Here is a 20,875-nt window from a genome sequence, read left to right as displayed (position 1 = left end):
ATTTTAGTCTTTCAACCACTGAGGTCATTCTATGACATACAGTGCCATGATTTCTAGGATCTTTTTTGCAAGAGGCCTTGAAGGTCCGTTACGAAATGACTGGGCGTGTAACTGCAGTCTTATCTTTAGAGGAATAGACCGTTCCCCTCTCCCCCCACCTTCAAGTCGCATACACGTGTATGCACAGGTAGTTTGTAGCGGTCTGCTAGCCTCGAGCTATAACAGTACTAGTTACGATGTTTCTCACAGCGAAACCTGCCCTCGATGGTCCGCAAGTGTGCATTTATTTGTTAGCAGCAGAGTTGGGGTCTGTCTGTCATCGCCGATGCCTCCCTTTGTGGCATGGTGCGACTGCTCTGTTATGATCACCTGACTCTGCACAGGGACGTAAACACACCAGCGCCAATCACAGGCAGCGGGTGCCTGGCCAGTGACATCTGATACGCCAGCATCCATCACCGCCTTCCTATCTCAGGCAACCGGTCAACCCCGCCATTCACACCGCCTTCCCTAACCACCGCCTGTCCAGCCAGACTCCTCCGCTGCCGTCATGGCCGGGCTCTCTCCCGTCCTGGTCGGAGCATCTCCAGATGCCGCAGAGAGCAGCCGCTCCCCAGCACCATGGATGTTCAGGCCAGCAGCCGCCAGACAAAGGCATTTTGACGGCAGGCACAGTCACAGAGACAGACAAAGCAAAGTCAACGCCTTCTTATCATTGTTTTCATTGACTAGCCAAGGGCAAAGTGCTATCACTCCTACCTAAGCTTCCTGAGCCGGTGGGACCTCCCGAAGGTAGCGCCCCTTGTCCTGTGGCATGCGCCGTCAGAACAGTCGGTGTTTAAGCTAACGGACTGACCAAAACAACAAGCTGCAGCCAACAACAAATCGAGTCCTCATAAACAATAATAAGGTCGGCTCTTAGTCCAGTCGCAGCAGCAGAGCTCGACTCGCTCGGCATTCAATAATAAAGCGCCCTTGGGAATCCTGCAGCTCTTGCTTTGGGAATGACGCTTCCCGCTCGGGACAACCGCCACTAGTTTATTGTTGATCCCACTGTTGTGGTCTCCATCTACTCCTAACTATCGTCTGGTTCTCCATCCCTTCGTTAACTATTAACTCTATTTTCCCCACTGTTCGATCCCCTTCTAGCAATTGCAGAGTGACTTGTCTCACCAATTTCTTTTGAGCCTCGGTAGACCATCGATCGTTTCGATCTGGTCGTTCCAAGCTGCCCCTTGGCTGCAAGGAATCACAGCCTGCTGTGATTCAAGGGCGTGAATTTCATGTGGACGCAACAGCCTGGGGTCTTTTGAGCAGGCTTTGATCTTCTTTATTTACTACACAGGCTCGGAGGACCAGGACCTCGTCTGTACCGAGTTCAAGGAGAACGAACGACGGCCTGACCAGTTCATCCTCTGAGAGCCATTGAAGATGCAGGGCGTGGTTGATCCAGAGACGATTTATACGAAGCAGAATTGCCTGGGTACGCCCGCCTGAACCTTGGAGAACTTCTGTGAACTGGGCAGATTTACTAATAGCAATGGCTTCCACAGGTGGCGGGAGTTTTGGTAAGGTCTACAAAGGGTACGTCCAGAGAGTTTCGTTCTACTTCCGTCGTCGTTATCGGTTGCGTGCTAAGCCCCGAGGGTGTCTATAGGGTCGATAAACGTACGGGCCAGTCAGTAGCAATTAAAATTATCGATGTCGAAAATGCCGAAGACGAAGTCGAAGACATCATTACTGAGATCTCCATCATGTCTACAATGAACTCGCCTTATGTCACCAAATACCATGGCTCATACCTCAAGGGTTCGGATCTCTGGATCGTTATGGAGTTCTGCTCCGGGGGTAGCTGTTTGGATCTATTGAGGTCGGGGCTCATACCAGAGGAATATATCATGATCATCCTCAGAGAGTTACTTTTAGGTTTGGACTATCTACATAGCGATAAGAAGCTGCATCGGGATATCAAAGGTATGATCTGTACACCCAATACTTTTCCGTTAGCGATAGCATATGGGCTGACCTCCATTGTAGCAGCAAATATTCTTCTGAGCGGGAATGGTCAAGTGAAACTCGCGGATTTCGGCGTTTCCGGTCAGCTGAGTGCCACGATGACCAAAAAGAATACGTTCGTTGGTACGCCGTTCTGGATGGCACCAGAGGTGATCAAACAGTCCGGTTATGACTACAAAGCAGACATCTGGTCCCTAGGGATTACAGCGATTGAGCTTGCCAAGGGACAGCCTCCATATTCGGATATTCATCCCATGAAAGTCCTGTTTCTTATTCCAAAGAACCCACCGCCAACGTTGACGGGCAATTTCAGCAAGACGTTCAAGGATTTTGTTTCACTATGCCTCAGACGCGATCCGCGAGAGAGACCAACAGCGAAGGAACTCTTGAAACACCCATTTCTCAAGAAAGCAAAGAAGACCACATACTTGACTGAGTTGATCGAAAGGCACGAGCGATGGCAAGCAATCCATGGCCGTGGATCGCCCGAAGTTGATGACGGGCATGTGCACCAGCAACAGGAGAAGCCTAGTTCAGATGATGAAGACCTGTGGGATTTTGGCACTGTCAGACCCGCAGGGGGAAGACCAACTGGGCTTAAAGCAATGAGTGGTGCAGCTACCAACGCACGCAGCCAGGGGTATGATAATGCAACCCAGGTGTTGGACGCTGGAAGCACAGAACGCAGTGAGGATTCGGAAAACCAGACCTCAAAGGGGACGATGAAAACAGTGACTTCTGTGCCTCACTCGCCACAGAAACAGAACACCTCTTGCCATACTCCACAGGCCTCCCCATCCAAGGTGCCGCTCCCCCCATCACCACAAAAACAGACAGTACAAGACGTTCCGCCTCAGACGCCGACTTCCTATCTAAACAAACCGGCAGCCCCAACAGACAAAGACAGTCCGGCCACTAAAGATTATGACAGAGCCTTACAGCAGTCCTTGGCTTCAGATCTGACTTTCCTGAAACTGGGTGACTCCCCAAGTGGCTCTCCGTCAGGCTCAAAGGATCAGCAGTCTCCAGCTGCACATGAGCATATTTCCCACACGCCTGCCCCTGTTCATGAATCAGACACGCCTTCATCAGAAACATCAACAGAGATTCAACCTGTGAAAAGCGGCTCTGGTCGGAGTTCTAAATCTGTTGCAACAGAGCACCCTCGTCCAGCCCAACAGAAGGCGCTCCCTCCCTTCTCGCCACACCCGCCATCGACACAGGAGAAGACGGAGTCAGAGCGTCGCAAGAGTACAGACTCGAGAATGGAGGCTCCTGCTTCGAGCTCATCAGAGACAATTACCGCCGCTAGTGGGTCATCCTGCCTGCCTTGGAAGCGGCCCTGAAACGTCGTGCCCACCACCTTGACCTTCTAGTGCGGAAGTCCACGACAAACGGCAGAGATGGTAACGCAAGTACTACGGAGAGTGTGAGACGTCGCCAGTCCACACATGAGAAACTGAAGAAGCTTGTCCTGAAGGCGGCAGGCATCTTCAATGAGATCGAACGGTTGGACCAAGAGGCGCCTGTGGGGATGGGAGGCGAAAATGGATCATTCCTGGAGGGCTTTCTCGAGGAGCTCCTCGTGCGGATCGAGCCAGTCGACGACGAGCTCAGCCATTCACAGGGTTGATTGATCGATTTTATCTCTTCAGGACCTTTTCTTCTGGTCTGATCTGCTCTCTGTTCGACGATCTCATGTATCTACCCCTTTTCTTTTCTTTTTTCTTTTCTTTTCTCTTTGTTGGGAGGTGTGATTTCGCATGTCAGTCAGGATGGGATTAGGCTTCTTTTTTTTTTCCTCTTTTTTTTTGTGTGTGTTCATATGACCTATGAGCTATGCTGGGAGCAAGAAAAAAAACCGGTGTTGATAAGGGCAGGAATGAATGCATGAATGGATGAATGAATCACTTGAGGGGGAACAACTGGATTGCATGTATGTCCCAACCATCATGAACAATGGATGAACATGGATGAATGAATCAATTAAAAATATCCTCTCTCACTCTGTCTATGCCTATCTTTCTTTCTCTCTTCGTAACATACCTATGTTAGACAGTATAATGAGCTTTGCTTTAATTATTCATTTTATTTCATCATTGCGTGTAGAAGAGCTGACTTCAAGAGAACCTGTTTGTCATGTCCTGTGCCTAACTGACACAACAAATGCAAAGGCTGAAAGTTTTTCATCTATAAATACCTCAGGGGTAAAAAGGATGAAAGGGTGAGAATATTCATCCAGAACCCATGCCTGAATTCAGACCAGCTTGAAACCCACATCGCCATTAAAGGCATGCTAGTATACAAAAATAATATATACAAGACAAAATTTTTGGAGAATGAACACATTTCTCATGAGGACAAAATGACAAAAAAAAAAGCTTTTCAGAATCTTCCCTCCCTTGTAAATGACAATGTTCAGTTACGTGGAAAATACAACCGACGTGAATGGATATCACAAACCCAGGTCTCTGGAGAAAATGGCATCAGACGAGGTATAAAGAGTCTAAAGAAGGGGGGTAAAATCGGAACGAAGAAGACAATTAAAAGAGCCTCGCAACTCTGAGGCTGCTATCCAGGTGGCCGGAACAACCAATCGGTCTCCGGTGTCGGGATCATATAGTTGGTAATGTTAAATTCGTTGTTATTGCCCGCAGGCGCAGTAGATGACGCCGTCCCGGTGAGACCAGGAATGGACATGGGGTTGGTGATGGCGTCGTTGATCTCCAGGTTGGCAGGCACCGGGGTCGGTACCGTCGGCACACGCGGTACGTTGAAGAACCCAAAGACATCGAGGTATTCTAATTCGTTCGGTGCCAGATTTCTACTGGGTTGATGGTGGGTAGGATGCGCCGACGAGTTCTCCCGCGGCTGTCGGGAGATCAGGAAATCCAAATCGAATGCGCAGCGTCGCATGTCGGCCAGGATTTTCACGGACGATGGGGTGGCACGCTCACCATCGGTTCCAGCCGCCTGCTGGTACTCGGAGTATTCATCCAAGACACGCTGCAGGATTGAGCTGTATCGCTCGGCCACTTTCCAGTACTTCCCCATCCGGGCCAGGACATCAACGAAGAAGTAGATGTCGGGACTGACGGTGTGGGCGATTGTCGAACCGTGTACGAGTAAGAGTCGTGCCGAGACCCAGAGGGTAAAAGCAAAAGGGGGACCCAGTTTGTCCAGCATGTTGTTCTCGACAACAAAGCGGGTCAGCGACAGGATATTGTCCACCGCCACCAAGCATCGTTGACTGGCACTGTATGACGGCGTAAAGATTGGGGACCGTGTCGTCGGGTATGCCGCAGAGGAGTGCAGACGGATCACAGTCCTAAGGCTCATCAGCGATTTCACAACTTCGGGAATTGCAAAGAAGAAAAGAGGGACTTACGTTTGGTAGGTGGCATGGAGCATCACCCAGTCGCATTGGAACGTCTTGTTCGCCTTGGAGGAGCTATGGAAGAGACGGGACGAGTTCTCGTAAGCGTATTCAGTTGGCAGGTTGAATTCCCAGGAGGTGAGTTCGCTGTCTAGCTTCCGATACGTCGCTTGCCATTCTTCGACATCGGAGAGGGACCCGATGTCAACGGGCTTCTTCAGGAAGAGATGGATGCGTGAGAGGATGTCGAGGATCTCGACGTAGAACCCAAAGGAGCCCACGTTCTCGGCATGGCTCGTGTAATCGCTTCGATCCTTAGAGGTGCGGAACCATCGCGTCTCGACCGGTTGATTTCTCGCAAAGAACTCATCCCGGCAGGGCAGTTTGCGGTCAATATCCTTATCGTCCAAGGCGAAGTCAAACGCGGTAGCAATTGTCGAATAGCGATCCAGCAGGTACACCATCCAAAACAGCCGCCGCCGACTTTCGTCCTCGATCCACGACTCCGGGTCGGGCAGAATGACCGCCCTAAGCGTGTAGATGGACGGATAGGCGGATGAAATGAGCGAAGACCCCGATTCCACAGCCAATCCGAGTTGGACCACAGATCGAGCGATCAGGGCGAGGAGCTTCCAACCAGGAGGCCCGTTGGAAGAGCCCACGAAGTCAAGCGCGAGGATGACCAGAGCCTGGAGCGACTTCACCGACGAGTGTTCAAGGCCGTATAGCAGAACCTTTTGCTTCGACGAATCATGATACCGCCTCCGACTCTCCTCTGTCAGCCGACTATCGTTGGAGAAGCGAAGAGTCGTGGCCACAATGGCATAAAGGACGATACGGTCAGCCTCTTCCAGCGGTGATGGCCCGAAAAACGTGTCTAGCGTAGTTCGCCGGTGCAGAATGGGGCACCAGGTGTTGATATGCTCAAAGTAGAGGTCGACTAAGGCGTAGAGTAAATCATAAGGGGGTAGATCTAGCTCAGGATCGGTGAGGGATTGTTCTTGATTGTTGAAGAGATTGACGGGGACCTTTAAGGACGATTCGTTCCGCGTGTAGTCTGCACTGGTCGTTTCTGGCATTTGCGACAACGGCGTCGCGGCAGAGAGACCATTCTGAACACGGGAGTGTGTCGTCTGTTTGACGGAAGCATCAGACGGACTTCTGATGGAGATATCGTGCTGGTTTGTCGAGGCTGTCCCAGTCCCGGTCTCGACCTGTTGTCGATGGGACATGGGTACCATGGAGGACTCGCGCAGGTACAAGGCAGTTTGAGGACTGGGACCCGTAGCCGCGGATGGTTCGGATGGGGAACTGTATGAAGGCACTCCACCGGCCTGCGAAAAGTCATGGCTGGCGCGAGGCTGATTATTGAGAATATGGGTCTCGATGATACGGGCTTGTGCCTTGATGATCTCTTCCAACCTGTCTAGGTAGGGAACAGTCAGTACCGGAGGTTTAGGAACGGAAGATGGTCCCTACCAAGCCGCTGTTCCAATTCCTTGCCGTATCCAGCCCTGAGGCCAGGTTTCTTTCGTTCCTTGTACTCGCATAGTTGGCCATTGCGGGCACACCACCCACAGCTCGGCTGTGCACGGTCTACAGTTCGTCAGGACGAGACAGACTCAAAATTAGACAATTGAGACAGAGAGAGCACCTACCGCACTTCACCTTTCTCTGCTTGCAGAGCTCGCACCTTGGCCGGTCAGCCTGGGGTTCGGCCATGAACTCTCCCACCTGCCCCTCCCCGACTGCGGGGAGGAAGACAGCAGGGTGCAGCGAATGGATGGGGAAGAAGATAGGGGTTAAGGGGGGTGACAGCAAAAAGACAAAGAGCTGGAGAAAGCAAGCGGAGTACATACGATACCATCAGCGGGCGTTTCCTCTTGGTCCCGCGCGACGAGGCATTATGCGAGCCATTGCCATCCGCCAATTGCTTGCTCCCGGACTCGGCGCCCGATGAATCGCCATCGGGACTCTGCACAGGGTCAGCCTTACTGCCAGGGACAGCGGCCGTGTTCGGCATTGTGATATCGCGAGGCAGCCAGTCGACCAGCAGGCGACGACGTCATCCAATTCCCGACAGGCCCATCGACAGAAAAGAACAGAGATCTGCAGGCGAAAAGACGAGGCGCCGGATTAGCGCGGCGATTGAGACAGAAACAGCCGAATCGACAGAAGATGGAGCAGGTGGAGGAGAAAACAATGGAGGCAGCTGCGCGCCGTATGGGTCCCCGGGTCACTCCTTCTCAGTTCGGCAGCAGGAAACCCCGCAAAACGCCTGCTCTCCGCCCTGCGCTAGTCCCGACGCGGTTAGCCCGTGGCTGTCGGCGACCCGGCGATGGCTCGGGGGTCTCGGGGACGATTGCCCCGAACCGTGCCCGCACCGTGAGCACGCACAACTTAGAAGGCCGTCTCGCAGCCATGGAGCACGACAGGCCCGGACTTGTTTCCGGGTAATTGGCAGCGCTCTGCGCCGTTCATTTATTTATATACCGAGGCCTCTTCCCTTTCTCCGGCTCTTGCTCACCCATCAAGCATCATCACACCGTTGGGACTGTCTTCTTTCCCTTTTAGGCACTTGCTACGTATCTATTGCAGCCGTTCTAGAGTCCTCCCCCTCCTGTGATAGGACCTGTGAAAATGGCGTCGACCGCGACATTCCCCGTCATTAAACATGTGAGGACGTTTGTGGTTCAGGGTGTGGGTTCGGGGGGTGACTACCACAATGTAAGTCCAGCCCACTGGCCTGGAATTGTCTCTTCGCTGGTCAGCGCTGAAATCCTCGCAGGTCAAAGGAGGGCATTGGCTGGTGGACAGTCCCATCTCGACTCCGATGGCCCGGTGGGAGCAGTACCGCAAGTCGAGAACGAGCTGGGGTATCAACGTCTTGGGTTCGTTCTGTGTCGAAATTGAAGCCAGCGACGGCACCAAAGGGTTTGCGACTGGGTTTGGAGGTCCGCCCGCCTGCTGGCTGGTCCATCAGCATTTCGAGCGGTTCCTTCTGGGCGCAGGTAAGAAGACCCTCTCACAGATATGAGCAGAATGTGAGTGGACTGACGGTGTTGGTTTTGACAGACCCCCGCGACTTAAACGACCTCTTTGAGAAGATGTACCGAGGATCCATGTTCTATGGTCGTAAAGGTCTCCCCGTGGCTGTTATCTCTGTCATTGATCTGGCCCTGTGGGACCTGATCGGCAAGATTCGCAAGGAGCCCGTCTACAAGCTGATCGGGGGAGCAACCCGCAAGAGGCTGCACTTCTACTGCACGGGACCTCAGCCAGCTGCCGCCAAGGAGGCGGGTTTCATCGGAGCCAAGGTGCCCCTGCCGTACGGACCGGACGAGGGCATGGACGGCTTGCTGCGCAACATCGAATTCCTCCGCAAGCACCGAGAGAGTGTCGGGCCGGATTTCCCCTTGCGGGTGGACTGCTATATGTCGCTCAACGTCTCCTACACCATCGAGCTGGTCAAGCGGGCCGAGGCTGAAGGACTGCACATTGACTGGTGGGAAGAATGTCTCTCGCCGGATGACTTCGATGGACAGGCCCTGCTCAAGAAGGCGCACCCGACGGTCAAGTTCACCACCGGCGAACACGAGTACTCCCGATACGGGTTCCGGAAGCTGATCGAGGGTCGCAATCTGGACATCATCCAGCCGGACGTGATGTGGCTGGGCGGTCTGACGGAGCTGCTCAAGGTGTCCTCGATGGCGGCCGCATACGATATCCCGGTGGTGCCGCACGCCTCGGGCCCGTATTCCTACCACTTCGTCGTGTCTCAGCCGAACACGCCATTCCAGGAGTACCTTGCCAACTCGGCCGACGGCCGGACCGTGGAGCCGGTGTTTGGCAATCTGTTCCTGAACGAGCCGATCCCGGTGAAGGGGTACATTGATGTGAGCGAGCTGGACAAGCCCGGGTTTGGCCTGGAGTTGAACCCGGCTGCTCCGTTGATTCCGGGGTCTGCGCTGCTGAATCCGGCGCCTGCGAAGAGCCTGACCGTGCCAGAGAGTGAGCGGCAGCAGCAGCAGCAGGAGCAGCAAGCCAACGGATCTACCTAGAGCATGCACTTGATACAGCATGGCCATGAGCTTTGTTTTCTGCGATGGCCTTTCAGATATTGTACTCCATTTCTTTCTCATTTTCTATAGTATATTATATTACTGCGCGCCATGCATGTTATCTATCTGCTGCTAGTCAATGTACGACATAGACTGAAGAGCGAAAGAGGGTGATTTAGTAGAACGTCAGGACTAGATTGATATGAATTGTATTCGTGAAATCCATCCAACATGTCTGTGTGTCAAGTATGTACTGTACCATTCCTCCGTTCTATTCTGCTTTCACGTAAATAAAAACGGCAAGACAGATCTCTCACCCTTTTGTTGATCCTGTTATAACACATACAGAGTACTCTTTATCGGTCCGCCACCGAAGTGATGTGGGGACGGAGGAAACACGCGGCTTCCCCGCTCGGGCTATCATTACCGCGAAAACCCCGAATGGCCAGCTCCACCGAGGGGTCAAAATACGGTAATTAATGCGGGCAGCCGAATTCCATCCCAGAAAAGAGGAGGGACGTCCCTTCGCAGCGAGTGAATAACAAACACATCCCTCCATTCAGCATTCAGATAGGGTAGGGTAATAGTCTATGCCGGACTGTATGTAAATACATACTGCGCAGTAAATGATGTGACAGTACCTGTAGTAGCTGTGTATTCAATTGGCAGAGAACATCGTAATGTACGGTTCTAGCAACGATTGCGGGGAGGGACAATAACTCGCATTTCGTCACGAGCTCAATTCAATTCATCCTTTCTTCTCACACCCTCTTCCCCACCTGCACGTTTTTACCCTCGCTTTTTTCTTTATTGATTCCCTCTCCAGACGTGTGATACAAATCAGTTCAGATTTCAGATACCATCGTTAATCGTCTAGGGAAATAATTGAAATGGCTTCCCCGCAACTCCTGCTAGGCAAGGTCGCTGCCATCACGGGTGGATTGACGGGAATCGGACGGGTGTGTATCTTCATTTACCTTTATTTATTTAATTTAATTTAATTAATTTATTTACTGATCTTTCTGTCCAGGCCATCGCACTCGAATACCTCCGCCAGGGCGCCAAAGTCGCCGTCAACCACCTCGGTGGATCTAACGAGGACAGCCTCGTCGAGGAGTTTCACAAAGATGCCGCAGAGGTAGTCTCGGGTGACAAGCAACGGTTCATCACCGTGCCAGGCGACATTTCGCGGCCGGAGACGGGCAGGGACTTTGTCGCCCGCACGGTCGAGGCGTTTGGCCGGCTGGACGTGTTTGTGAGCAATGCCGGCGTGTGTCAGTTTGCGGAGTTTCTAGAGTGAGAGCTTGCTTCTTCTGTTTTCTTCTAAGATGGCTGTTCTAATGTGGCTGCAGGATCGAACCCAACCTCCTCGATCAGACGGTCTCGATTAACCTCTCCGGCGCCTTCTACGCTACGCAGGCCGCTGCGCGCCAGATGGCGCTGAATCAGTCCCCTCCCGGCGGGTCAATCATCGGCATCAGCTCCATCTCCGCGCTGGTCGGCGGTGGACGGCAAACGCACTACACGCCTACCAAGGCGGGCGTGCTGAGCCTGATGCAGTCGACGGCCGTCGCGCTGGGCAAGTACGGCATCCGGTGCAACGCCCTCCTGCCGGGGACGATCCGCACGCAGCTGAACGAAGAGGACTTGAGCGACGAGAAGAAGCGCACTTATATGGAGGGACGCATCCCGCTGGGGAGGTTGGGTCAGCCAAAGGATCTGGCGGGACCGGCGGTGTTTTTGGCTTCGGACGAGTTGAGCGGTTATGTGGTGAGTAATTTTGTCTGTCAGACTGCTGCTGGATTCTGACTGATGACCTGCAGACCGGAGCACAGATCCTCGTGGACGGAGGAGCATTTGTCAACCTGCAGTAGAAATATAGAATCTGTCTCGGCAAAATGGAAATGCTATGACACAGTTACGGTGATTTCTTTCTCCTTGATGCTGTATATATCGGTCGTTATGTTGGATGCATATAGTATCATTTTCTATCTATATACTACCTGCTATATATATGCACAAACAATGGATACCAGCATTGTTCTCTCTTATCTATGGATCAAATTTCTAGCCCGTATGCTTTTACTGCAACTCCTCCCCAAACTCCCGCCTTCTGGTCGTCGGTCAATCCACGCCTGTCCAACACGGCCTCGACTATCGTCCTCCATCTCTGCCACGAGACCGTATTCCCGCCTCCTCCTATATTGCAAACAGGCCAGTCGGACCCAAACAGCACTCTCTCCGGCCCGAAGGCGTCGAACACGGCGTCCGTCCAGGGCTGCAGCCGGTCGACCAGCGCGTCGATGTCTGGTTCGGGGGTGGGTGACAGCGGTGGCAGCTCCGAGAGCGCCCCGGACAGCTTCATGTAGGTCGTTGGGTGTGCGGCCATGGCGGTAATGAGCGTTTTCCATTCTATGAAGTCGGGATGGGTCGTGATCGACTCGGGAGAGGAGTACGGGAGACGGAGGTTTGGTTTGCAGAGGTGATCTGACGTGTGTCAGGCTGAACATTGGAATCAACAAAGGGAAAAAAACTCACTGATGACAAAAACAACCCTCTCCTCCTCTTTGCTCTCGTCGTAGACTTTCTGCATCATCTCCACTGCTTCCCGCAGCTGCCAGAGCCCACCCTGTCTGGCATCAACCCCGAGATCAAACACCAGCTTCTGCCGACCCAGCCACTTCAGGCCGTCAATAAACCCCGGCGCAAACATCGTTCCCGCAGGCTTGTCTTGCAGGAGGTACCGCACACCGCGGACCTTCTTCCAGACCTCGTCTGTGCGGGCGCGCTGCTTGGCCAAAGACATGTACCGGGCCAGCGCGTCTGGGCCTGCAGGGACAGGCGCCCAGGGCACGATGCCCAGACACAGCGAGCGATCTTCAGGCTGGTGGCCTTCGCCGGGGATAGGCTCACCCAGGACGATGCGGGTTAGGAGGGACAATTCATCCAGCGCGTGCGTCCAGCCGCGTGCAGCGTCGTTCTCGTCGAGCGACGAGATGCGATCCGTCTCGAGGAAGACGAAACCACGGAGGTATGTCGATGATGCCGATGTCGACGGAGCCGTCTGATCAGGAGAAGTCGGGACGGACTGGGTGGCAGCGCGGTACTCGTCGATCGAGTGTTGCGCGCCCAGAGGATTGTCCGGGCCATGCCAGGCCAGGGTCGAGAGGTGCGTCTGGGGGAAGAGGTGGATGTGCGAGTCGACGATGGGGATAGGCATGGCGAGGAGTTATGCCATGTACTTTGCAGTGTTCTGCCCTGTCTTGTTCTGTCTGCTGTATGCGACTGCGGGGCTGTCTAGATGGAGAGAATCACGGTCGGAGGTGATTGGACGAGAATTCGATCTATAGATATTCCTCTAAAAGATATCGTCGAGGTAATATTAACCTGTAATATATTGTCAAGATGGAAGATCTCAAGTTCGTGATTATCAGACAAGAAAAAAATATGACAGAAAGTAGATTGCTTGCTTAGTTGCATCTCTTGTCGGCAGCCATTATGCCGAATTGGCAGGCTAATTAATTGACGTATTTAGCCGGCATCGCGATTGGTACGTATAGATAGTTACTTGAGAAAAAACCACCTGGAAAAATATATAGGCCTGTATATCATCGCATACAGGTCCTAGTCTGAGGTCCATGGATCTCGTGACTGAGTCCTGACTTCTCTCCTATTGGACTTTGTCACCTGAACACATGACAAGGACAATATCCTCGACTGCACGTCTACTAGACATGTCAACTACAGCACTACCTTACTTAGGCAGGTCAAGAAGCACTCCTTTCTTTCTCTGACTGACAGCTATAGTGTTCCTTTCCACCAACCTCCATGCGATCGATCATTTACCTAGAGTTAGGTACAGTACATATCTGGACTGTCTTATCTACCTCCCTAGTTCGACTACTTCCCCGCAAACCCCGCCTTTTCCCTCCGCTCTAGACTCGAGCCGATCATCCATCCATTCCCCACGATTAACAATCACGGACGCATCAACTTCCAAGTATTATCCTTGTCTAGTCCTTGTCGTGTCCGTGTCATGTCCATGGCTTGTCACCAACGTCACCTCCTCCCCGCCTTCTACCCCCCCCCCTCTCTCTCTTTTCCTCCCGCGGAGAGATCAACAACCTTAATTTAGGTATTAAGTATCCGAGGTAGATGGAATGGGGAAAAGAGGAGGGGTTCACGTAACATAATCCTGATACCTGATACGTTAGACGGGACTCGGCCAAATTCCGTCTGCTTGATATATGACATATGCGTTCCTAACGCAATACCATACTATATACTATATACTACATACTGTATATACTATACACAAAGGTGCTGGTTCACTTCTCTGAGCCGGCAACTCTATAACTTCCGAAAAAGATCTGTATCTACAAAGTTCGATTTCGATTTCAATCAACATGATCGCAAAAGGAAACTCGCCCAAGCCCGAAATCCCTCGAAAGTACAAGGCCGTCATCTATGACAAGCCAGGGTCTATCTCGACCAAGATCGTCGAGCTCGATGTTCCCGAGCCGGGGTACGGGGAGGTGCTTATCAATCTGTACGTTCATCTGACAGTAAGACATAGCAAGACGTAGCACATGCTGATTGATGCGGACTAGGACACACTCCGGCGTCTGTCATTCCGACCTGGGTGTCATGACAAACACGGTATGGGAGAAACATCTATCTACCTAAGTAGGTAGCTAGTGCTGACGTCTCGACAGTGGAAAACACTCCCCCACCCAACCCAACCCGGCCAGGTAGGTGGCCACGAAGGCGTAGGCCACGTCGTCAAGCTAGGTCCTGGCACGGAGTCCTCCCGTCTGAAGATCGGCGACAGGGTCGGAATCAAATGGATTGCTAGCGCTTGTGCCAATTGCTGTAAGCTTGTCGCGGCACTCTCTTTGCATCTAAGCTGCTGCTGACATCTGGACTTCTGCAGTGGCCTGTCTTTCCGGCTCGGATGGCCTCTGCTTCAACCAGAAGATCTCGGGATACTACACTCCCGGCACCTTCCAGCAGTATGTCCTGGGCCCAGCCCACTATGTCACGCCTATCCCCGACGGTCTGTCTTCGGCCGATGCCGCACCGATGCTCTGCGCCGGCGTCACCGTCTACGCGGCCCTCAAACGCAGCAAGGCCCAGCCAGGCGACTGGGTGGTCATCTCCGGGGCGGGCGGCGGCCTGGGCCATCTCGCCTGCCAGCTGGCCAGCAGGGGCATGGGGTTCCGGGTGATCGGAATCGACCACGGCAGCAAGGAGGAGCTGGTCAGGGCATCGGGCGCAGAGCACTTTGTGGACGTGACCAAGTTCTCTGGTCCCAAGGATAACATTGCCAGCCACGTCAAGTCGCTGACGAGCGACGGGCTGGGGGCGCACGCAGTCCTCGTGTGCACGGCGGCCAATGCCGCGTACGCGCAGTCGGTGGGATTCCTCCGGTTCAACGGGACGGTGGTCTGCGTCGGGATCCCCGAGGGCGAGCTGGTCCCGATAGCGAGCGCAGCGCCGGGCCCGATAATCGCGGGACAGTACACCATCACGGGGTCAGCGGTTGGCAATCGCAAGGACGCGCTGGAGACGATGGAGTATGCGGCGCGGGGGGTCATCAAGGCGCACTATCAGATTGAGAAGATGGAGAATCTGACCAGTGTGTTTGAGCGGATGAACCGGGGGGAGTTGCAGGGGCGGGTTGTGCTGGATTTGTCGTAATTTGCCGTATACTGATAGGTATATATGCGCTGTACTGTAAATACATATTATGTCAACAATTGTTAACCATCGTATGAATGATGAGCAGAGGTTTACTATGGATAAGCCTGTATTATCCTGAGAAACATCGTGGAAGTAAATGTTGTATCCGGCAGATATATATTTACGACACAACCTTGTATATTTCCACCAGCCCATTCATCCAGTAAACACGAAAAGCGGCTCGAAAAGCGAATTTTCCTTTTTTTTTTTAAAAAAAAAAGAACTAAAAGGATAAGTAGGAATACTACATTCACAAGCAGTAAATAAATAAAATGAACCATTAAAACCAAATAGAGATAAAAAAAAAATCTACTCTCGCGAAAAAAAAGGAAGAGTTTCAAAGGAACTAAAAAGCTAAAAAGAAACGTCCCATTTCATGGGTGCTTTGTACTCCTATGAAATGGGGGCTTTGTGCTGACCGACGCAGGACTCGAACCTGCAACCTCCTGATCCGTAGTCAGGTGCTCTACCAATTGAGCCAGCCGGCCCGCTACTTGTTGGAAAACGCCTCGTGGATAATGACTTATAAGGCAGAAGCACAAGCCACCTGCGCACTAGCCGGCTGGTGGCAAAAACGGAAAGGGATGTGGGGCCGGCTACATACCTACTCTGTACTCCGTCCGTGCGGAGTAGGAACACTAAGTTCTTCGAATCGAGTATACAATTCGTACCTATTTAATTAATCAATTAATTAACCAGCTAGTTAGTTAGGCGAGCATTATATGAAAATTATTGTTATTTACAACCTACTGAGTAAGGTACTCTGTCATATTCTACACCTGTACAATACGAAGGACATTCTTGCTTAAAGGTGTTCATGACAAAGACTGAGACTCTCATTGTACTGCAGTGCACTGTAGTAAAGGAACGTATGAATAAAAATATCTCAACTATAGACAGAGAAGGTTGAAAGCTGGTCCAGCCTGATCAAATGAGTGACAAGTAGAAGAATGTAATGACATGGCGTGATATGGCCAACTCGCAGAGAAGTATCACACTGAATCTATTTAGGATGTGAAAAATCGCTGCATGAAAATGCTGGCATGAGTCGATCATCTTGTCCGCTTCTGGCTCCCTCCAGCCTGCGCAGTCGCTGGCCTCTTCGCCCTCGACGTCACACCCGACTCGGCATCGTGGATCAACGACTTCAGCTTCAGCACGTACGGCGACGGCGCCCGGTTGATCTCGATCTTGTTAAGAATCTCGTTCAGATGGGGCAGATACTGCCGCAGAACCGACGACGGTAGCTCCTCCAGCGCATCCAGCACAAACAGACCCTCCGCCTCGTTGGCCTGCCCGATCAGCTGCTCGTACAGATTCCGATCGTCTTCATCTTCGCCCGGCGGCGGAACACGACCCCATCGGTTGCCCTCAAACGCATCGATGTTACGCGCGCTGACTTCCTGAAGCACCGTCACGAGGGCCTGCGCCGCGTCTTTGCTGCCGTATGGCACTCGAACCGACACGTTGGCCTGGATGCGGTCGACGTTTTGTCGCAGCCGCCGCGCAACTTCTTTCACGTCTAGCGGTCGCTCCCCCACGGGGAGTCGCCCCGTCTCGCGGTAGACATCGAATTGAGCGAGGAGGTCCCGCGATCGTTTCTGGACCTTGTCGAAGTAAATACCCGCACACGCGCCTGCCGGCATGGCTTTGCGAAGACTCGTATACACATTGTCGTCGTGCACCGCGAGCCGGAACAGCGTCGCTTCCAGGTCACCTTGCACAATGCACTGCTCGGGAGTCAGGTGCTGGCCCGTCGTCTCCGCAAGATCTAGGCGGAACTCCTCCGGGAGGGTGATCTCGCTGAAAGCAGACAAGATGTCGCGAACCTTGTCCTGGCGGGTCATTCCGCCGTGCTCGGGATCGGACCCAGACGGTGACGCGATGCCTGGGACATACGGCCAGTTCAAATCTTCCGCTACAGCTTCCAATCTATTGCGGAGAAGCTCATCGAGAGGCGGAAGTTTTGGAGAGAATCCATCACTGGATAGGGGCACCCCAGGAGGAGGCGTTCGGGGGGAGATGCTGTCGTACAGCTGATCCACAAGCCACTATCCCAAAAAAATCCATCAGCATCCCCACATAGCGACAAAGCCGAGAAGAAACTTACAAATATGTGCCGACAAGCAATGTCCGGCCGGTTCTCAAACTCTGAGCAGGTGCATTGGGGCACCCCGGCGCGGATGCGAACCCGTGGTCGTTCCGCCAGCTGGAATTCGTATATTCCTGGGGCCTCACGGCAGTATACCACGTCGAATTGTCCGGTCAGTCCGGCGAGCGCGCGGGCACGCGACTCCATTTCCAGGCTCTCAAGATCATAGACGATCTCGGACCTCGCCCGGACCATGGATGCCAGCTGGCAGTCATCATCTTCCTCTTCCTCCTCCTCTTCTTCACTCTCATCGCTCTCATCTCCCGGAGGGTCATCGGAGAAATCGTCGTCGTCCTCCTCGTCGCGACGAGCGGCCTCCACGTCCTGGGCTCTCCGAACCTCGGAACGGGTGGTTGGCATATTCTCGCCAATGGAGAGCTTGCCCAACTGTTTCGTAGGGGGAGACATAGACACCGAAGATCAATGGCCAAGGTGCGCTGTCAGTTGCGGTTCCGGAGAGGGTCCAAGGGAAATGTTTATATAGAGTTTCTTCCGAACCACGGATGACGGTGGGCACCTTGGATCCATTGAACCAACGTCGGCACAACATGAGCAACTGCTCCATCAGCAGACAGCAAGAAGACCAATTTCAACAGCCGCACTGCTTCGCCGCAGAATTTATGGATGACTGCAATGTGGCCAACATCCATAAAGGCAGTCATGGGCCCCTGTGCCATAATCCAAGGGGCCACAATGCGGCACCCAGATAGGCGGCGCTTAGGGGAATGAAAGAAAGCAACAGGGATAGAGAAAATCATGGCACCGGCGTGTGGTACCATAGTGCAGAGGAGAGAAGGTGGCAGAGAGACGGGGGATCGAGGAACCAAAGAAAACGTAACTTTAAACAAAAAAAGGGACCAGGGGACGGTACGGCATTCCGAGCCGCGATGTATCCATATCAACCGTCAGATGCGCAGCCAATTAGAGCTGCCGGCGATTTACTAGACAACGTCTTAGTCAAGGGCCAGATCTCGTCCGGAGGAAATCAAAGGGAAGGGGAATTCTCGTTTTTTTCTCTGCAAACAGTGGACTATGCGCCGCGGCGTGTGATCCAAGGCAGACAGTGCGGTCGACGATGGAGAGGCACTGGACGAGAGATATCGATTTCTCTCTCCGCGGCGCAAGCAAAAGACCAGACAGATGCGGTCATACGGCTGACGATGTTGGTGCAGACTTCTTTCAAGTCGTCTTACCTGCAGTCTACCCAAGTGTTGGACGAGCTTCCAAAGAACCCGCGGCTAATTGGTCCTCTTTTTTCGTGCCATATTGTTCCGGAAGAACGGGTCTGTTGGCCGAATTAGTTTGTATTTCTTAGCAATTCGTTAGTGGATCCAAGTCTCCAACGCTGGATGATATACAGATTGCTCCGTACAGCCATGGGGCCGGTTCCTTAATAGCCGGTAGTTCGTTCTCCTACTCCGTACTGAGTCCTGATAGATGCAGTGCACGGGCTTTGGCCAAGCGCACATGCTTAAAAAACGGTGAACCCCCTGCAAGCTAGTGAGCTGGCGCAGAACACTATGGGTTAGCTGGCTGAGTGGGTCGTCTTGGGCATGGGGGATCCGAGCTAACTAACTATCGGTTGGCGATGGAGGCATCCCGACTGAACGGTGGGACCGCTATGGCGCACGCAGAACACCGCCCCATCATGGCTAACTAGGTACGGAGTAATACTCCGTAGTCGAAATGGAATGAATTCATAGCGTATCCAGACACCGAAGTTGAATTGTCGACGTCGTGTCCGCGCTGCGCCGCAGACGAGTGCCGCTGGGGCTGTTCAACGCCGCAGGCGGTGAACTGTGGGAACATTTCATGGGAACTCCTCTTCATCTCCATTATTATATTCTGCAAGAAATCACTCTTAACCGCCGCCGGCATCATGTTGGGTGGGGAGTGTGGAGGGTGGATTTGGGATGAAGATTTTCCGGAGCAAAAGCACTCTGTCAGCAGCATGCCACCTGCCCAACAGAACCTGAAGGCAGAAAGGCAGCCTTGGAGAGTGCCTGCAGGTGATCAATGATGGAGATGGTGTTCGCACAAGGATTGTCTGCTGCTGCTGTTGCTGCTGCTGCTCTCTTCAGCCTCAACCAGTCAGACTGGATTTCGCTGCGCCGTTGGATAGGACTCTCAGCCCCTGAGTCATCATCATTATTACCGTCATTAACATCGTTATCACCATTGCTGCCGGTACGGAGACTTACCAGGGTAGCTCACGCGAGCAAGCCGGCAGCTCATGGCACAAGCTCGTGGAGAAGCTGCACTGACCCTGGCAGGGGGTCGGGGTGTCCCGCCTGTGTGGTCATGGAAGCGGCTAATCGAACAACCCTTGTCGCTGTGCTCGGGCAGTATTATCAGCATCACCACTGGCAATCTTTCTTCAGCCTAGTAGAGATCTAGGGTTAGTGGGTTGGCTGAAAGCAATGGCTATCGAAGAAGCTCTTGGCTGTTGGCTTGAAGGAGCTGATCTTCCACCAATCTTTTTTTTTGCCCCCAGAAGAATGACCAGGTCAGCCTGAGCGAGGTGACGAATCTTCGCTACAGCAATTCCAGGGTAATAACATACAGCATGCAGCAAGTGATCTGACCAAACCAACATTTCCTGGGTCGATGCCGGATGGTAAGCAATGGCTCGAACTAAAGAAAAATTCGGATGGAGGCACAGCTGCAATACGTGCATGTCAATCAATCAATCAATAAAGAAAAGAAAGAAAGAAAGAAAAAAGGCAGTGCACAACCTACCTCCACAACTGCAGAAAGCAGGTAATAATCGACGACAGCGATGCGATGCGCCAATCAATAAGCGCCGGAGCGATCGAAAATGAGAACGTCCTATCCAACCAATCTATCCCCAAACTGCGGGGGAACAGAAAAAAAAAGCCACGAGACTGAATTTTTTTCATTGTTGGATGAATTTAATTTATTTAATCTCATTGTTAGTTAGTTGTTGGTTCGGTAGGTAGGTAGAAAGGTAACTTTGTGGTGCACCGTTGATCAACCTACCTAGGTACCTAGGTCGAATATTACTCATGTGCATACATACACTTTCGACCTGCATAGCGGGCAAGTCACGGGATGCATCACCTAACCTATAGTATAGGACAAAGGCTCAATTCATCGAGTGAAATAAAAAGTATCATGGATGTGTCTAACTGCATTCATGTAGGCGCCGATTCCAGGCAGTTTGCTCAGTGCTCCCACAAGTCCTTGTCCACATCAACTCAAAATAATGATAATGAATCGAGAATACATTGATTGGGAGAAGGAAAGACAAAGATGACGTAATTAATTTAATTAACATGGACATAAAAATCTATCTGTAGGGTCTCCTGTATGCACATGTATGTATTTTGTTTGTTGTGGTCCTTTGAACCGAACTTTTACGATTTAGAAAATCTGAACAATTCAGTCGATAGCAGCTACCGGGACATACGTTATAAACTAGCATTAACTACTCCATTAACCACTCTGTTGAGTACATTACGTACAGTGTATCTCAAATTCATCATGTTGGTGATTATATACAGTACA

At 52.4% G+C, this 20,875-nt stretch overlaps 9 protein-coding genes across 9 annotated transcripts; 4 read left to right on the top strand and 5 right to left on the bottom strand.

Moving 5' to 3' along the window:
- Positions 1-11: 11 nt before the first annotated feature.
- Positions 12-658, bottom strand: T310_0535 (uncharacterized protein; the record flags this gene model as incomplete). The annotated part of the gene is made up of 4 exons (XM_013476592.1): positions 12-29; positions 174-216; positions 248-466; positions 516-658. The coding sequence occupies 4 exons, from the start codon at positions 656-658 to the stop codon at positions 12-14; spliced, it is 423 nt and encodes a 140-aa protein (XP_013332046.1).
- Positions 659-1,754: 1,096 nt separating this feature from the next.
- T310_0534 (Ste20-like serine/threonine protein kinase) lies at positions 1,755-3,649 on the top strand (the record flags this gene model as incomplete). The annotated part of the gene is made up of 3 exons (XM_013476591.1): positions 1,755-1,974; positions 2,041-3,327; positions 3,393-3,649. The coding sequence occupies 3 exons, from the start codon at positions 1,755-1,757 to the stop codon at positions 3,647-3,649; spliced, it is 1,764 nt and encodes a 587-aa protein (XP_013332045.1).
- Positions 3,650-4,587: 938 nt separating this feature from the next.
- Positions 4,588-7,415, bottom strand: T310_0533 (C6 transcription factor; the record flags this gene model as incomplete). The annotated part of the gene is made up of 5 exons (XM_013476590.1): positions 4,588-5,344; positions 5,405-6,818; positions 6,872-6,988; positions 7,051-7,225; positions 7,257-7,415. The coding sequence occupies 5 exons, from the start codon at positions 7,413-7,415 to the stop codon at positions 4,588-4,590; spliced, it is 2,622 nt and encodes an 873-aa protein (XP_013332044.1).
- Positions 7,416-8,032: 617 nt separating this feature from the next.
- T310_0532 (Mandelate racemase) lies at positions 8,033-9,453 on the top strand (the record flags this gene model as incomplete). The annotated part of the gene is made up of 3 exons (XM_013476589.1): positions 8,033-8,119; positions 8,181-8,403; positions 8,468-9,453. The coding sequence occupies 3 exons, from the start codon at positions 8,033-8,035 to the stop codon at positions 9,451-9,453; spliced, it is 1,296 nt and encodes a 431-aa protein (XP_013332043.1).
- Positions 9,454-10,343: 890 nt separating this feature from the next.
- Positions 10,344-11,327, top strand: T310_0531 (Glucose 1-dehydrogenase; the record flags this gene model as incomplete). The annotated part of the gene is made up of 4 exons (XM_013476588.1): positions 10,344-10,412; positions 10,484-10,749; positions 10,806-11,223; positions 11,277-11,327. 4 exons carry the CDS (start codon positions 10,344-10,346, stop codon positions 11,325-11,327), a joined length of 804 nt encoding a protein of 267 aa, XP_013332042.1.
- A 185-nt stretch (positions 11,328-11,512) lies between these two features.
- On the bottom strand, positions 11,513-12,673 carry T310_0530 (uncharacterized protein; the record flags this gene model as incomplete). Its single annotated transcript, XM_013476587.1, has 2 exons — positions 11,513-11,940; positions 11,992-12,673. 2 exons carry the CDS (start codon positions 12,671-12,673, stop codon positions 11,513-11,515), a joined length of 1,110 nt encoding a protein of 369 aa, XP_013332041.1.
- A 1,186-nt stretch (positions 12,674-13,859) lies between these two features.
- T310_0529 (Alcohol dehydrogenase) lies at positions 13,860-15,153 on the top strand (the record flags this gene model as incomplete). Its single annotated transcript, XM_013476586.1, has 4 exons — positions 13,860-14,002; positions 14,064-14,112; positions 14,169-14,325; positions 14,387-15,153. 4 exons carry the CDS (start codon positions 13,860-13,862, stop codon positions 15,151-15,153), a joined length of 1,116 nt encoding a protein of 371 aa, XP_013332040.1.
- Positions 15,154-16,247: 1,094 nt separating this feature from the next.
- Positions 16,248-17,755, bottom strand: T310_0528 (uncharacterized protein; the record flags this gene model as incomplete). Its single annotated transcript, XM_013476585.1, has 2 exons — positions 16,248-17,246; positions 17,306-17,755. 2 exons carry the CDS (start codon positions 17,753-17,755, stop codon positions 16,248-16,250), a joined length of 1,449 nt encoding a protein of 482 aa, XP_013332039.1.
- A 1,248-nt stretch (positions 17,756-19,003) lies between these two features.
- On the bottom strand, positions 19,004-20,853 carry T310_0527 (uncharacterized protein; the record flags this gene model as incomplete). Its single annotated transcript, XM_013476584.1, has 8 exons — positions 19,004-19,350; positions 19,549-19,729; positions 19,911-19,981; positions 20,087-20,094; positions 20,348-20,355; positions 20,388-20,433; positions 20,778-20,785; positions 20,833-20,853. 8 exons carry the CDS (start codon positions 20,851-20,853, stop codon positions 19,004-19,006), a joined length of 690 nt encoding a protein of 229 aa, XP_013332038.1.
- Positions 20,854-20,875: the final 22 nt, after the last annotated feature.

The sequence above is a fragment of the Rasamsonia emersonii genome (assembly GCF_000968595.1).
Source record: "Rasamsonia emersonii CBS 393.64 chromosome Unknown ctg1118621759682, whole genome shotgun sequence".
Taxonomy (NCBI): domain Eukaryota; kingdom Fungi; phylum Ascomycota; class Eurotiomycetes; order Eurotiales; family Trichocomaceae; genus Rasamsonia; species Rasamsonia emersonii.
Note: the sequence above shows the minus strand (reverse complement) of the source record. Positions and strands in the feature narration are given on the sequence as shown.